The sequence below is a fragment of the Pungitius pungitius genome, chromosome 21 (assembly GCF_949316345.1).
Source record: "Pungitius pungitius chromosome 21, fPunPun2.1, whole genome shotgun sequence".
Classification (NCBI taxonomy): domain Eukaryota; kingdom Metazoa; phylum Chordata; class Actinopteri; order Perciformes; family Gasterosteidae; genus Pungitius; species Pungitius pungitius.
The window spans coordinates 11,681,747-11,697,549 of record NC_084920.1 but is presented as its reverse complement, the minus strand read 5'-3'; the positions used below and the strand labels follow the sequence as shown (position 1 = coordinate 11,697,549).

The window sequence follows — 15,803 nt, the reverse complement described above, 5'->3', positions numbered from 1 at the left end:
CACAGGGACACTATTGTGTTGCAGGAGAAGCACAGAAAGCAGAGGGGAGCCTGGAAAGATGTTGTTGACAGCTTGTTACTCAATCTTTCCTAAGGCTGAGATCAGCATCATCAGTCAAAATGTACTCTGGTCTAACTTTTTCTTTTTAATCCTTAAAATAAAATATGTTTTAATGACAACCACTTCTTGTTTTATTGTCATAGTTGCACCACCTTAGTGGGTGCTGCATAATTCCCGTAGAGTTTAATATTATTCTGTGATACAGGGTGGTTCTTAACTTTGCTTTTCATCAAAACTCACGAGCCGCTCACCGAAAATGCGGCGTGTCGCTCGTTGGCTGCGCACTCCGAGGCGTCACCATCTCCTATCCAGCAGGAGAGCTCCATCCATGCGCCCCCCCCCCCCCCCGGTCTCCACCCATTATAGAAACAGCTGTAGACCGTGAACCGCGGAGTGCAGGTCTCACACGGATTACCTGGACACCGGCTGAAACTCCTGGGTGGGCATCAAGCAGCGAGAGACAGGCAGCGCTGCTTTTTGCTTATTTTTGTTTGCTGTATCAAGTTTTACCGCTTCACACTTTTAGTTTGGATCACTTCCAAGAACATCCACCATGGCGAGAGGCTTTCTTCACACTCTGCATGTATTAATAATGCTGGAGTTGAGCTCGGGCAAAAAGGTATCTGACGATCTTGGTCAAGCCGTGCGTCAAGGTACCGAAGACTATGCGCCTGCGGAGCAGCGTGTCTTTACGCACGAGGGCGCGAACCGGGACATGGTCTCCATCAACATGTTCAAAGTGTACGAGAAGTACAGCAAAGAGCCGCAAAGCCAGAGGGACGGAAATACTGTGAGGAGCTTTAAAGCAGTCCCGAGTGAGTGGTCGAAGCGTTTATTAGTAGCATGTTATTTTAATGATAAGTAATTATTGCTGCGGCCACTGTGCCAGTTAGCCGAACAAAATAATGTCCATGACGAGTCAAAATATAGACATTTATTTTGTGTTAATCTCCGCTTAATAGCTGATTTTTTTCAGGTAACTGATTGCGCACATTTTCGATACATTGTTTGGGCATTTTCTTTTTTTCTGTTAGGTTTGTGTCATTAGATCATAATAATTAAAAGGTTTTCCAAAACACAGATTTTAGAAAATAATCGTTACGGTTATCTCCTAAAGCACTTAAATAAGGTGAATCAACATAATATCCCAGTCCTATTTACAAACGAACTTTATAACTTTTAAAAGTGTTATCCTAATGTGTCATTTGAATGGTCTTTTGCCTATCCACTTTTTTGTTTTTGTTGACGATTTTTTACAGATCAACTCTTACAAATACGCTAAAAGTTTACGTTAACATGAATAATTTTAAACAAAATAATTCCTTGAAAAAAATGGATTCTGATCTTAATAATATTAGCAGTGCGGTTTCATTAACTGCCCTCACGTATATGCTCTGTTGGAGTTTTGCTTATCAGGGAAACCTTTATGTCTCAAGGTTTCAACAAAAAATGACTTAATGACTCCCAGCATGCCTGTAGACAAACAAGAACAAGGTCATGGAGACATCAGAGCACAACAGTCAGGGTCCTGGGGGAAACCAAGATTAATATACGAACCCTCAACGAGACAAGGGACACACATGGTTTGAATACACTGGGGAGGTGCAGTTGATTGGACACAGGAGGTGGCAATACGGGACGACTCACCAGAAAAGTAAGTGAAGTTAACTCGGGGATTTGAGAGGCATGGAAATACAAAATAAAGCGAGGACAAACCAGAACTGTAGTTCTCCAGTAGCTGCAACATAGGTGTTAGACAAGAGCCTATTATCACTCCCGGACACCGGCTGCACACCAAAAACCTCAGAAGAGCTCTTTCTACTATAAGCATTTCCATATGCCTGCGACACACCTACTGGACCGATCCAATGTTTGTCTTTCAAGCTGTGGTGAAGTGTGGGAGACAAGGGTGAACTTCAAGAGTATAGCCATCCAAGATGAGGCTGGGATGAAGCATGCCGTGCTTAATGTGTTCCATGCTGCCGCTTATGTCAGTCAAATGTGTTGAGTAACAATTCACAGAAAAAGTATTGAATCTTTTTATTCATGTCAGTCAAATGTGCCAGAACGATGTGGTAGAAGAGGGAAGGCATAAGGCAGCAACGTGAGCACTGTAGTCGTCTTTATTGGTCACTCCAGTGGAAGATCCTCTTTCAGGTCTTTAGCATATGGATTTGACAAAACATTCGTATGGACGAGTCTTTTTTTAACTTTGTGGAGGAGAAGTAAATGTTACATCAAAGGGAGGCTTTTTTTATCATCAGTCTTCTAATTTGTTTTTCAAAATCTCCAGGAGTATTTCATGGCAAAGACGTGTTCCAGTTCAACCTGTCTACCATCCAAGAATCAGAGCTCATACTCCTCGCCTCTTTTCATTTCCTCTACAATCGGCCACGCCACCACCAGCAACTGCTGCGTTTCCGAAGGCCTCGCCACCCATCCGCCGGGCCCCAGCATCCCTATCCTCCCTCCCCGCAGCTGCTCTTCCATGGATCCTCCTCCTCAGACTTGGCTTTTGCGACATCGCTGGGGAACATAACTCTGGCTCCTTTCAAGAAAGGCTCTTGGCAAACCAGGGACGTAACGCCGGTGCTGAAACACGCCAGGGATGGCAAACAGCTCGTGCTCACTGTGGAGTTCGAAATGGGTTTTGCGGCAGCTCGTGGACAGCAACGGAGCCCTCATGGCCAAGAGCGTCTGTCACCGGCCAACCTGCCTTACCTTTTGGTGTACGCTGACGACCGAGCAATAGATGAGCCCAACAGCGTGGCCAAGTCACTCCAGAGGTATGGACCCTTCCCCGTGGCGGAAGACGCGTCTTCCTCGGCCTCAGCCTTGAGGATCCGGAGAGAGCTTCATCTCCAAATCAAAACCAACAACATTCCAGAGGTCCAGTACAACACCTTGAAGAATCAAGAGCTGTGGCAGAACACCTACTTTCCGGCGAAGGCTAAAGCAGCAGTGAAGCCAGGAAAGAAGCACAGTTTGCAGAGCAGCAAGGGCCCGGGGAAGCCCGAGGTGCTGAGCTTCGATGAGAGGACAATGAAAAAGGCCAGGAGGAGACAGTGGAGCGAGCCCAGGGTTTGCTCCAGGCGATACCTTCGGGTGGACTTCGCCGACATCGGCTGGAGCGAGTGGGTTTTGGCGCCGAAAGCATTTGACGCCTACTACTGCGCAGGGGCCTGCGGATTCCCCATCCCTAAGGTTACACGCTTCATCTTCCTTCAGATAATACAAAAGATTTCATTTTGGCTTTTTCTTGTGTGTGTGTTACAAGTCATTTCTATCAGCGTTCATACTGATTTACTCCCACTCATTTGTTCAGGTGGCGCTTCCGTCCAATCACGCCACCATCCAGAGCATCGTCAGAGCGGTGGGAATCGTCCCTGGCGTCCCCGAGCCGTGCTGCGTTCCAGAAAAGATGAGTCCCCTCAGCGTCCTTTTCCTCGATACGAACAGGAATATGGCGCTAAAGGTTTACCCCGGCATGTCTGTGGACACCTGTGCCTGCCGGTAGAGCCGGAGACTGCAAGGTCTGCCATCTATGAAGATGCTGGGTTCTGAAGAGGACGTACATATGGAGCATATATCAGGAGGGCATTTCCACCTTGAAGAGGACGGTGACAAATACGGCAAAAGGGGGGGGACTCTTGAGTCTCAGGTTGAGAACTCTTGTGAAGCTTGGACTAGCCTCTGTCATGAAGCCGGGGTGACCAAACACTTTCCAGTTTCCTCCACCACGGCCTCCGTCATTTCTTGTTCTTCTTCATCCAAAAGCAGTTTAAAGCGGTGCACTTAATAAAAACCTGCTCATGTATTGAAATTACTGTTTGGATGTTGAATCTGGGTTAAAAAAAAGATCCTGCAGGTAAATCTACATTTCTGTTGATCCCTTATGAACTTCCTTTTGTCTTTTTCAGCTCACCTCACTTTTATAAAGTGGTCTTCCCAGCTCTGATATTAGACGAGGTCAGCCATTATTTTCTTCGGCCTGGTTTTTGGAATATTTCTAACTCAATCAAACTGAAAGTCTGGGTTTTAACAGTTCCTGAAACCTTCGGACATCAGTATCCTCTGTTGCTTGCCCCTGTCGATAGGATTGATGATGTGCCAACTGATTGAGTCACTGGGGTCTGATGGACACAGAAGCTGTATGGCAGCACAATTACCTCCTACTAAATTAATCTCCCCACAGCATGTAAATAATGTTGATACTAATGCTTACTAAATGGTACTTATTCTTAAGTAATGCCACATTGTTGCCATTGAACAGCTTCCACATATTAGCAAGGACCGTTATTCATGCATGAGAGGTAATATCGTCTTTGAACTATATTTCAATAGAGAATGTTCTATAATTCTGTGTTCTATCACCCACTGAGATGTAACGTGTTGCTCGCTCTGCTACTGTTTCAGGACACAGGGAAATGTGGTGCGTTGCTACCACCTGCTGTGCATTTTGGGAAAGATGAACAGACTAAACCATTTGAAATGAGAACGTTTTTGTACTTCCTGTTACAGCTCAGTATTTACTTTTGATACATAAATACTGTTATCCAAGAGGACATGTAGCTCACGGTTTGTAATGAAAGTGGATTTACGTAGCAAGTAAAAGGATAAATGTATCTACCTTATAACTGTATGGCCCAAAGTGTATCTGAAGAGTTGTGTGATTGTCCTTTGACACATTGTAGACATAATGTCTGTTAAGGAAATTAACTGTACTGTACATACGGTCAAAGACACTTGCTGACTTCCTTAAGTTAATAAAAAATATATAAATCACAGACTGTGTGCATTTGACATACAAAGTATCTTACTAACATACAAATACATTATATTCACACACGAATGCATACATATCTGTTTGATCTCACTTTACAATCCTTTTACAGCAATCCTGTAGTAGTAGTTGCTATACTGCCAAACCCTTCGATCGAAAACAGACCAACCTTAAAAACATTATTACCTTAAACCATTAGTTGCATTTAAAAATAACTGAATAAGACTGAAAACATACAGTGTGAAGTGGACCGACCAAAGACGACTTTCACCCTAAGCAATAATGTCTAACGAGACAAAGAGACTGTTTAAACTAAACGAACATAAAGAGGACTTTTACACCAATGTCATAGAGATGTAGGCCCTAAAGGTAAAGGTAAGAGCATGCATACACTGCTGTGCACGAAGACCAACCCTGTTTTAAATAATATTTTGAAAATATGAAAAGATTAAAGCAATATTTTACGAGAGGCTGTATTTTATCGTCAATAATGTACGGTTCAAGTGTGTTGTTGGCACACCTTATTGCTTTTATAATATAGTTGTCCGTGACGTTATAAGTAAATAGCTGCCTTTCAGCACAACACAAGTTGCAGAGACCAAACGTTGTGTATCGCATCTCAGCAGCCTACAGAAAGTGGCTATGCAACAAACAAACAGCATTGGAAACTTCCCGTGTGTTGGCCTAGCACTGGAAATTGGTTGATGATTGCCAAGGAGATCGACATTAATGTGTGCTTCTCATTCATTGACATCACTCATGATGTCCACCTGAATTGTCCTCTTTGATGTAAAGGTGTCCTAAATCGGTTGCGAAAGCTCGCATTTCCCAAATCTGCGATCGCCACCGAGCTAAAAACTGAAATGATCATTTTGATCACTGTACTGATCTGGAACACTCAAGGCAATGTAAATAGGTAATGTCGGAGCTATTATACTTATTTATTCTTAAATATAGTTTGCTTAATTGTTTGGGTAATTGGATCACTAATTGGGTAATGCTGTGGGCACCTGGAGGTTACTCAATAGCTAGGTGGGACCAGCATGCACCTGGGTGATGAATAGTTTTTACCAGTTAGTGAGGCAGAGCACTGCATAGGAAAGTAGTTCAAAGTTCAATACAAAGTTTATTGTATGTGTTTGGTGGATTTTGGTTGTAAATAAATGGGAAACAACAAGAAAAGATCGCCTGGACAATATGCTTTCTTACTGCGTGAAGGGAAACAAACTGGGTGCAGCAGTGGCCCTTTGATTTAAGGATTTGTAGGACAAATGGCCGCTACAGCTAACACAACATTATGGCTTAATTCAGTACACCCCGTGTACTCGCTCTCAACCAATCACGCTTGATTTCATCTACCCGTATTATAGAAGGATATACAATAGTAGTAATGTGCAGGCAGCCAGTTGAATGGTAAATTTGATTGAATGGGCTATTTAGGTAGTCAATAAACAAACAAAGTATCAGACACAAAAACCTGGTTTTGGGATCAACTTGACCCCAAGGTGTACCCGTGATGTAATGTGTTGCTGACGCTGCTACTGCTACAGCATGCGGGAAAAGTGGTGTGCTGCTTCCACCTGCTGTGCATTTTGGGAAAGACAAATTGACCAAACCACAGGAGAACGTTTTAGTACTTCCTGTGGCTACTCAGTATTTTCCTTTAATACATTAATACTGTTTATTCAAAAAGGACATATTCAAGATAATACTTCCTCTTGTATCTATGTCATTGGGGATATGAATGCAGATATCTCAGACAACTGCTCATTATTGGCCAATCACATGGCTCAGTTCTGTAAAGATAATCATTTGATACTGTCAAGCGAAGTGCTTCTGCTTACAGACAGACAGTCGTGGCTGGACCATTGTATGAGTACAGCTGATGCACACGCCTCATTAGGATGTATGGGCATTCTTTATGGGGCAGCAACAACTGATCATATACCCTTTTCCATGTCAATAAATGTTGAAGATCTCCTGGAACTAACTAGCAATGGGATAAGTGTCAATGAAGAAAACTAAACTGGTCAACTCTCACAAAGGAGGACTTATTGGCCTATTATGCTCGCACAGAAAAATCTAAGTAATATTCATCCACCTAGAGATGCAACTATGTGGACTGATGTTGACTGTAGGATGTGGAGCATAGAAGAGCTCTCTGCTCCATGTATAATGATATAGTCTGTGCTTTGTATGAAGGCAGTAAGCCCCACTAAAAGCACAAAAATAAGATTCGTAACATCAAACCTGGTTGGAACGAGTATGTAGCTGAGTACCGCGCTGAAGCCTGTGAAGCTTTTAAATCCTGGGCTGTCGCAGGGCGACCCGGACAAGGGCCTGTTCTAAAGTGCAAGAAATTCACTAATGCAAGATACAAGTATGCCATTCAATTAATTTGTAAAAATGAGCACGCCATGAGGGCTGACTCCATGGCCAAGAAGTTGAGAAGCAATAATGTTGTTGATTTCTGAAAGGAAGTGAGAGTTCTTAACATCTGTAAAATATCTCTGCTGTGCACTATTGAAGGAATTTTCGGAGCAGACAATATTGCTGAGCTATGAAGGCAGCACTATGGAAACCTTATTTAACTGTGTTAGTGGGGACTTGTACCAGGTGGAAGATATTGAGACAAATGTGTCAATGACCATTATGTCACGAGAGGTGTACCAAGCTATAAATAAGCTGGCCGATGGCAACGCAAGTAGACTAGACCACATTACTGCTGAGTCCGAGTCCAAGGATAGCACAAGCCTCGTGACTCATGGCTTGTTACCAGACTCAATGCTTCAGTTAGTGCCGGTCATTAAAAGCAAAGCTGGTAAAGTAGGTAGTCTGGATAATTACAGGCCCATTGCTTTGGCCAGTATTCTGCCAAAAGTCCTGGAAATAATCCTAATGGACAGATTGAATGAGTTCATTCACTCCTCAGATAACCAGTTCGGCTTTAAAGCCAAACATGGCACGGACCGATCCAAACTCATCCGTTCTCATCTGCTTTATTGATGCCTCAAAAGCATTTGACCGTGTTAATTATGGAAAATTGTTTTAAAAAACAAAGAGGTGCCCCCAAACATGTTGTGTCTCAGGCCCATTTGGGGTCAGCAATGGTGTCCGACAAGGAGGGACTTTGTCCCCAGTCCCATTTAAAGCAGTTGAAAGCCTGTAATACTGGGTGCATGATTGGTAATGCCTTAATGATCATATTATGTATGCAGATGATCTTGTGATTTTTAGCCCAAGAAGTGCTGGTCTCCAGCAGCTCCTTAATACATGTACTCTCTATGGTGTGGAACATGATATAAAATACAATGCCAGTAAGAGTGCTATTTTAATTTGCAGAACAAAAGAGGACAGAATTCTAAAATTTCCTAATTTTAAATTGTCTGATAATTACCTTGTTGCCTGTGATGAGGTAAAATATCTTGAGACATTTTATTACAGAACGGATGACCGACGATGATATCTGTAGGCAATGTTGTAAGATCTATGTACAAGCTAAAATTCTTTTACGCAAATTTGGTATGTGTACAGATGGAGTTAAGATGTTTAAAGCTTATTGTACACCACTCTATACTGCACACTTGTGATCCAATTCAAGTGTACAGAGACTCCAAGTTGCCTTTAATAATGCCATGCGAATATTGCTAAAGAGGCCTAGATGGTGTTGTGCCAGTGAAATGTTTGTCACTGCAGGAGTTAACACTTTCAAAGCTGTATTAAGAAACCTTATGTATAAATGTGTCTGCCGGGTTAACATCTCTGAAAATGTAATTATCCTGGCATTGTCAAATATTAAGTTTACCACTTCACGCTACCAGTCCCAGCAGTGGAGACATTGGTAGAGTTGTTTGTTTATAAGGCCTTTGTAGGTCTATGTACTTAGCTTGTATTTTATTTTATATATATATATATACTGATTTTGTACCATCTGGACCTTGAGTCTGTAATAAAGAGTTGTTTGATTGACATGTAGCCTACGATATGTAATGCTAGTACATTTATTCCATTCCATTTATGTAGTAATTAAAACAGGATAAATGTATCTACCATATAACTGTATGGCTCAAAGTCTGGAGAGTTGTGTGATGCGTGTGTGTTAACACATTGTAGACATGATGTCTGGTAAGGAATAAACTGTACAAAAGAGTCACAGACACTTGCTGACTTCCTTAAGTTAATAAAAAGTGTGAAACTAAACCTCACTGCCGATCCCAAAGGAGCTCACTGTTTTGTTGTTTGTGGCTACAAAGTCATAGTGAGTTGAATCTGTTGCAGGCTGGGAGCTCAGGGGACCAATGGTCCAACAGTTTCATCACCTTTGGAGCATTGCTAGGGCAGCAGGTAATGAGCGCTAATGTTCCTGATCCCGGTAGGATAATTATCGAGGTCCACTGTGACCGGCCCAGCACGAAAACACTTATGAGCAGTCTGTGGGGGGTGATTGGCCTTCTGTGAGCAAAGAGAGAGGCCCGGTAATAGATGTTCATCAGACTGGTTGCACTAATGAGGGCTACTGGGATCCCCAACTGCCAACAGATGATCCTAGACAGTAACACAGAGACACAAACAGGCTATTGGTTAGCAGCTTTAATAGAGTCCAAAACTTTGAGTGTTTAGGCCAAGTCAAAACAACAAGTCAAACAAGTCAACAAGTCTTGCTGTCTGAACCAAATGTAAAGTTATTGGCGTCTCAATCTGTAGACACAGACAAAATAAGCGGAATTTTTTTCATGGATGGTGCTTCATGTTTCGCATATTTATCTTTGGGATCTTAACTAGTGTTTGAGTTGTTGGTTGGCCATGATTTGGTTGTGTTTATAGAACTAAATAGATTTATAGGTCAACTAAGATTGATCTATAAATTCATTGGCTAAGATGCGTGACGACGTACCTCCCGAGACAATACTGATCAACATTCCCATTCAATATAGTGTGAAAAAGTTTTTTGCAAACTAATATTAGTTTTTTGGTGTAGTTTTGTCTGCGAACAGAATCCTCTTTGGTATAGATTTTTGGTATAGAACTTCGTAACACAACTTTAGTGATTGGATTCTGTCGGTCGAAACAAAGTTGGAATCAGTGTTCGACATAGCGGTAATGTTAACATTATTGGATTCAAGAGATGAAGGAAATTCTTTGGGCCTTTAGGGGATGAAGTATTTCCATGTTAAAAGTCTCAATTCCAAATGAGGTCACAGTGTTAAGAAATTGGACCACATCACACCACTACTTAGGACTTTACTCTGGCTTCTTGTCCAGAAAAAAAAACAATTGACTCCTGCTGTTGGTTTATAAAGCCCTGAATGTTTTAGGGCCAAAGTATATGCCTGAACAGACTGACTGGTACGGAAAACTGAGAACGGTCATTTCTGCAATGAGAAAAGCAGCTGACCACGTCAGGTGGTCTTGCAAACGAATTTGATACAGTTCTTGACTTTTAAGTATTTTTACTATCAAGCTTTTTGTTTAGTTTAATTAATAATAACTGTATATATAATGCAGCACTAATTCTTACACATATAATTGACTCCTCCATTACATAAACTGTCACTCAGAAATATCTCAATCAACAACAATATAGAAGATGCTCAACCATAAACCAACGAAAGCAGATTCCTCCTACTTCAATTCTTCATGCTAAACTGCGGCTAAACACGTCCTGGACACAAAGACATCGGTTTAAGTAACACGGATGTGAACAAAGATATAAGGGAGAGAGGGAGGGAGGAAAAAAGAACATCTGCGTGTCCATTGGACCTTGAACGCCTCACTGGACCTTTAATTCTATCCACCTGCTGGTCAATGAGACACTTGGGAGCTCTTCGGGGGCCTTTGAGGACACAAATTACTTCCCAGTAATAATAACCACAATGCACACGGCAGTGTGGACTTCAACCAAACAACAAACAAACATAGAAGATTGTAAGCTTGTCCCAGTGGCCATGGGGAAAATGCGCAAATCATGAGGCCCGAGTGTCAGGGCTGTGGTAGGCAGAGGCAGGACTCAGGCGCAGAGTTCTAACGAAAAGTAACTTTTAATAATAAAATGAAAAACCACCAAGGGAAAATAAAACGAGGACATGAAGACAAGCACAACATGCAACGACACAACGACTGACAAGAGACTGACAGGGCTTACATACACAGGGGAGGTGCAGGTGATTGGACACAGGTGGAAACACTCATGGCACTGCAGACAATCACAGGGGATGACAGGACAAGGCAAGAAGTGAAGTTAACCCAGCGACATGAGAGACATGACACTACAAAATAAAACGACATGGACCCGAACCGTGACACTGAGGGGTATTGCACGAAACCAGGATAAGGGATCAAGCCAGGATATTCATGTTATTTCGGATGAATTAAGCTTTGACATGGTTGCACGAAAGCAGGTTGAATTAAACCCAAACAAGTAACCATGGCGATTTATTCTTTAATCTTAGCCTGGAGCAGGCTAGCTGCAATCATGAAGTCTCATGCGTTTAATCAGCTGCCGCTCTGATCCGAAACAAGCATGTTTAACAATTATTCCGTTGTTTTCTGAATGTGTTCTGATTTATTTTTATCAACATCCACAATTTGGCATTATTGCTGTCACCAGTTTTGTTTAAAACCGTACTTTTGCAGTTGTTTAGATCAGTGGTCACCAACCCTTTTTGCATCACGGACTGCTTTCATGTCAGACAATATTTCGCGTATCGGTCAAGGCGGTTCGGCGGATAATAAACACGTGAAATACGTGTAGTCGGGGGGTGTAGTTGTTGCGGGCAGCCCGACTGACGGGGGGCGGGTGTTCGCTGGTGTGCGAAACTGCGCAGTGAGCAGTGAAAAAAAATGTGATGAGGGCAATATATAAAGTGCCATTCACCTGTGTTTCTGCACCATGATTTCTGAACCACGTTTTGGATGAAAAAGCACTCATATTGAGACGTGCTTTTAGACGTTAGAGGGTGTTTTGGGACAGATCGGGCCCTTTAGCTTTTACCGATGAGTACCTGCATGAGAGGTATATGTTTATGGGAGATGGAATCCATTATTTGTGCAGACTGGACCGCACAGCACAAAGCTCTCACCATCCCACAGATGGTCTGTATGGCACTGCGCTTTTTTTCAAACTGTAAATAAAGGCACTAATTCCCGTATTGTCAGAAGTGTGTGTTTGGCACTGAAGTCCTTGGCACACATATTTATTACCTACCCTGGCCACAGAAGAATTTGCTTTTGTAAAGGATAATCCAGTGCTAACGGAGCTAAGTAAGCCACAAACATTAAAGCTCCTTTCCTCAGCATTTAGAGAATTCTAACAGTTCTACTTTTGCGTCATTTCACTCAGATAGGAACCTTGCTATGCAAAAAAGACTATTCAAAATCACTAGCAGACTTGTTTAGTTTGTTATCATCCTTTTCCCCCCTTAAAGCCCAGTCACAATAATATACTGTATATACTACATGCTAGCTTGTCAAAAAAGGCAATAGGAAGTTAAACTACAGGTGAGCTGGAAAGTTGGATAAACATTTTTATGTGGAAGATATGTGGACAAAAAGTTTTAGTGGTATTGAGTAGGGTACAAGTGTCCCGTTTGAAGTTGTAAAGCTGAGACAACCTGTTCCACTGTGACAAGAAAGCTGAGACTCTTGAGACCCAAGTATGAAATTAGCTGTTGAGGATAATTACAGCATCAAATAACCTTTTGAGCCCAAACCAGAGACCAAGAGCAATTGTAGAATGCATGGCGTTGCAAGTTTACACATGCAAAGATGTAATTGGCAGAAAAAATGCTATTCAAGTATGTCAGAGGTTTTTAATATCAAACCACATTGTCATACTAAAAGGGTGTTCTACCCTCTTGGCTATACAGCCTTTCCTGTGTTTCCTGTGCAATTGCTGAATTTAGTATGGTACAAGCATGATACCAACATGCCGACATACCAATATGCCGTAGATTGTACAAAATGTTTCTCTATACATCGTTAAAGCATTTAAAGAATGTTAGTTAAATAGCAAACTATTAAATGCATTACACTGTGGTTAAAAAAAAGTCGTTCGAAGGGTAACTTTTTTTGAATGCCTAAAAACCACGTGGGATTAAACAGTCTCGTGGTGATTTAATGTTATGTTTGGGCACAGACAGTCTCTCCTATACAAAGAGGCCTGTTGATTGAGTTTAAATGGCATTGTGCTGGGAGGCAGGGATTAGCCAAAGCTTCCCCACAGAGGACCTTCTGGGTATTCTACCAATTAACAAACTGTCACTGTAACAACAGCAAACAAACACTGGTGAGCTCATATTAGCATTAGATTACTCAGCAAGCATCAGCTTTTCATATCCAGTGGCCTACAATTTTATATTACTTAAAGTGCAGATGGTTGGTTAGTGCCACCCGTCCCTTAAAGTACAGAATCGTCCCGTATTTGAGAGTGAAATAGCGCGGCCTGTTTTGAATCAATACGGAATATGGTTTGTCCCGTATTTTCCGAGTTGTCTTCAATGCAGCATCCCATGCAAAGAAACCCACCAGAATTCTATTAAGACTCGCCCTGTTTAGCCCCTGATTGGGTAATACTTGCTGCCATTGTTGGTTCGATAGGCCGTGAACCTGAATCAAACCAATCAAGAGTCAGAGGAGGGAGGGTCTGTTGGCGGAAAGAATGGCGGAGGCAGCTGCAGATACCCCCCCCCGCGCCCGCGTCCAGCAAAAACGGATGCAAACACCGACGAGAGTGGGAGGAATCACCAGGGGATCTTCGAGTCGCGTCCCATCTGTCCTGTATTGTCCGCACCCCCCGTCGGCCGCCACCGTCCTTCGACCCCTTCATCACTTTTTCTGTACTAAAAGGTGGCAACGCTACCTCTGTTAAAGTCCCAGCAGAGAACGTTTTGCCGGAATCCTCCTCCTGGAGGGGTTAAAGGTCTCTTCCCAGTTCACCATTCTTCTCTTCATCTACATTTTTGCTATGGTGTCCAACATAAATATGTTTGTCCTCATCTTACGAGCCGCAGCCTCCACCAGCCCATCAATTTGCTCTTCTGCAACATGATCATCAGCAATATCTTTGGGGCCCCGATCACCACCCCGCACATCCTCCGACTGCCTTAGGGGCCTGTCATTCGCTACGCCGATTGTGTTGCTTAGGCTTTCTGCGTTGCTCAGTGTAACACACATAGATCCTAGGGGTTCCAGAAAGATGCAGGGGTTCCATTTTACTTTTACGTTGTCACATTTACAGTAGACTGTCGGCATCCCGCTCGCTCGTCGGGTGACTCCTGTCACTGGATCGCCCTTACTATGTCTTAAGTACATGGAGACAAACACAAATCCTTAATTTCCCGCAGTTGAGGCCAATTGCCTCCACCTGGCACCGTTCCCTGAGCCATTCTCCCCTCTGCAGCCGAGTCAACCACGCCCGCCACGACATACTCCCACCGCCCAACTTAGGTCTGGGAGCCATCCGGCCTAGCCTACGCCTACTGATGTATAACACGGTGCAGTCGACGAAACTGAGAAAAGTAGAAATTAATGGCACAGGCAGACGTGTGGCTTTTGCTGTCAGCGTCTCCTCAAGCAAATGACAATTTATTTCATTTATTGAAGTGAAAACAAGCATATACAAATGTCTAAATTTTTGTCTGACAACATACTTCAAAAATACAAACAATACAAATTCACAGACCAAACCATAGAGGCTTGCATTACTATCATGGATTCAATCCGTACTTTTGGTCAACATAACCGTGACTTTGGCAAGGGGCCCACACTACTGTGGCGTACGAGAGAAGGACACCGTTGAAGATGGCGGCGCTGCTTCTGATACAACAAAGGGCTAACACGTGCTAACAGACATTTTAAATACATATTGCAGTCAAATGAATTAGCATACAAAATCTAATTCAACCTAACATCACATCACAGAACAACGTATTGATTGGTTTAATTACAAAGGAAAAGTAAAGTGTTTAGGAGCCAGATAAAACAAGGAGGTAACACAGGGTAAGTATCATTCTAGTTAGCTCTTGACAGTCAGTCTTTTTTGACAACATAACGTTCACAAAACCCTGTTGTCCCTAAAAATATTAGGTAGTTGAATCTGATCTTCTAAAAATTGTTTACTCATATCTTTAAGTGCACTCTACCGGTTACTGACCTGAGAGTGATGCAGAGTGCAAAAAGTGGTCGGTGGAAGGTGGCGATGGTCGGTGGTAGGTTCCTCCGGTGGTCGGCGGAAGGATGCTTTTTTAGAAGCGTTTAGTTTAGTCCCTCATGCAAATTACATAAAAATGAGTATCTTACGACCATGGGTTTGCCCTAAGTGTTTTTTTTTTCAAACTTTATTGAGAATGTAGCACAACACAGCGACTTGCAAGTAGCGCAGCGTCCTAAATAAAATGAAGTACGTTAATGCGAGGCTTTAGAAATAAACACAAAGGGATTCTGCATGTGTTCATGAAGTTTGAAGCGGGTCATTTGGCCAATGTTTTGATAACCGACCACAGCCAGTGGACAGAGCACCAGCGGACCGATTACTTCTCCCCTCCCCCGTCCGGCCAAACCGTTTGTCTGACCACCGGAGGAACCTTCCACCGACCATCGCCATCTGGCGATCCGAGCATCGCCACCTTCCACTGACCACTTTTCGCACCCGGCGCTACTGGAGTAAAGTAGAAATTAATGACACAGGCAGACGTGTGGCTTCTTCTATCAGCGTCTCCTCAAGCAATGAGATGCTGCACGCGCAAATACAGGGTTAGGACCCTGAGGCGAAGCCACAGCGCTGCAAAATAAACACAAATGTGACTATATATCGTGCGTGCGTCACACGTAGCCAGTCAACAACTGAGATGGACAATAAACTGATGATGGATAAGATACAAAAATACAAAAAATTACTGAACGTTAAAACAAGTATATAATAAAGTGCATGTGTACATTATAAGAGAAAAGATCAGAAAAAATA

At 42.7% G+C, this 15,803-nt stretch overlaps 1 protein-coding gene across 1 annotated transcript; it reads left to right on the top strand.

The window, feature by feature from the left end:
* Positions 1 to 438: 438 nt before the first annotated feature.
* On the top strand, positions 439 to 5,099 carry LOC119213345 (growth/differentiation factor 10-like). The gene is made up of 3 exons (XM_037464581.2): positions 439 to 875; positions 2,354 to 3,264; positions 3,386 to 5,099. Exons 1-3 carry the CDS (start codon positions 614 to 616, stop codon positions 3,575 to 3,577), a joined length of 1,365 nt encoding a protein of 454 aa, XP_037320478.2. The 5' UTR covers positions 439 to 613; the 3' UTR covers positions 3,578 to 5,099.
* Positions 5,100 to 15,803: the final 10,704 nt, after the last annotated feature.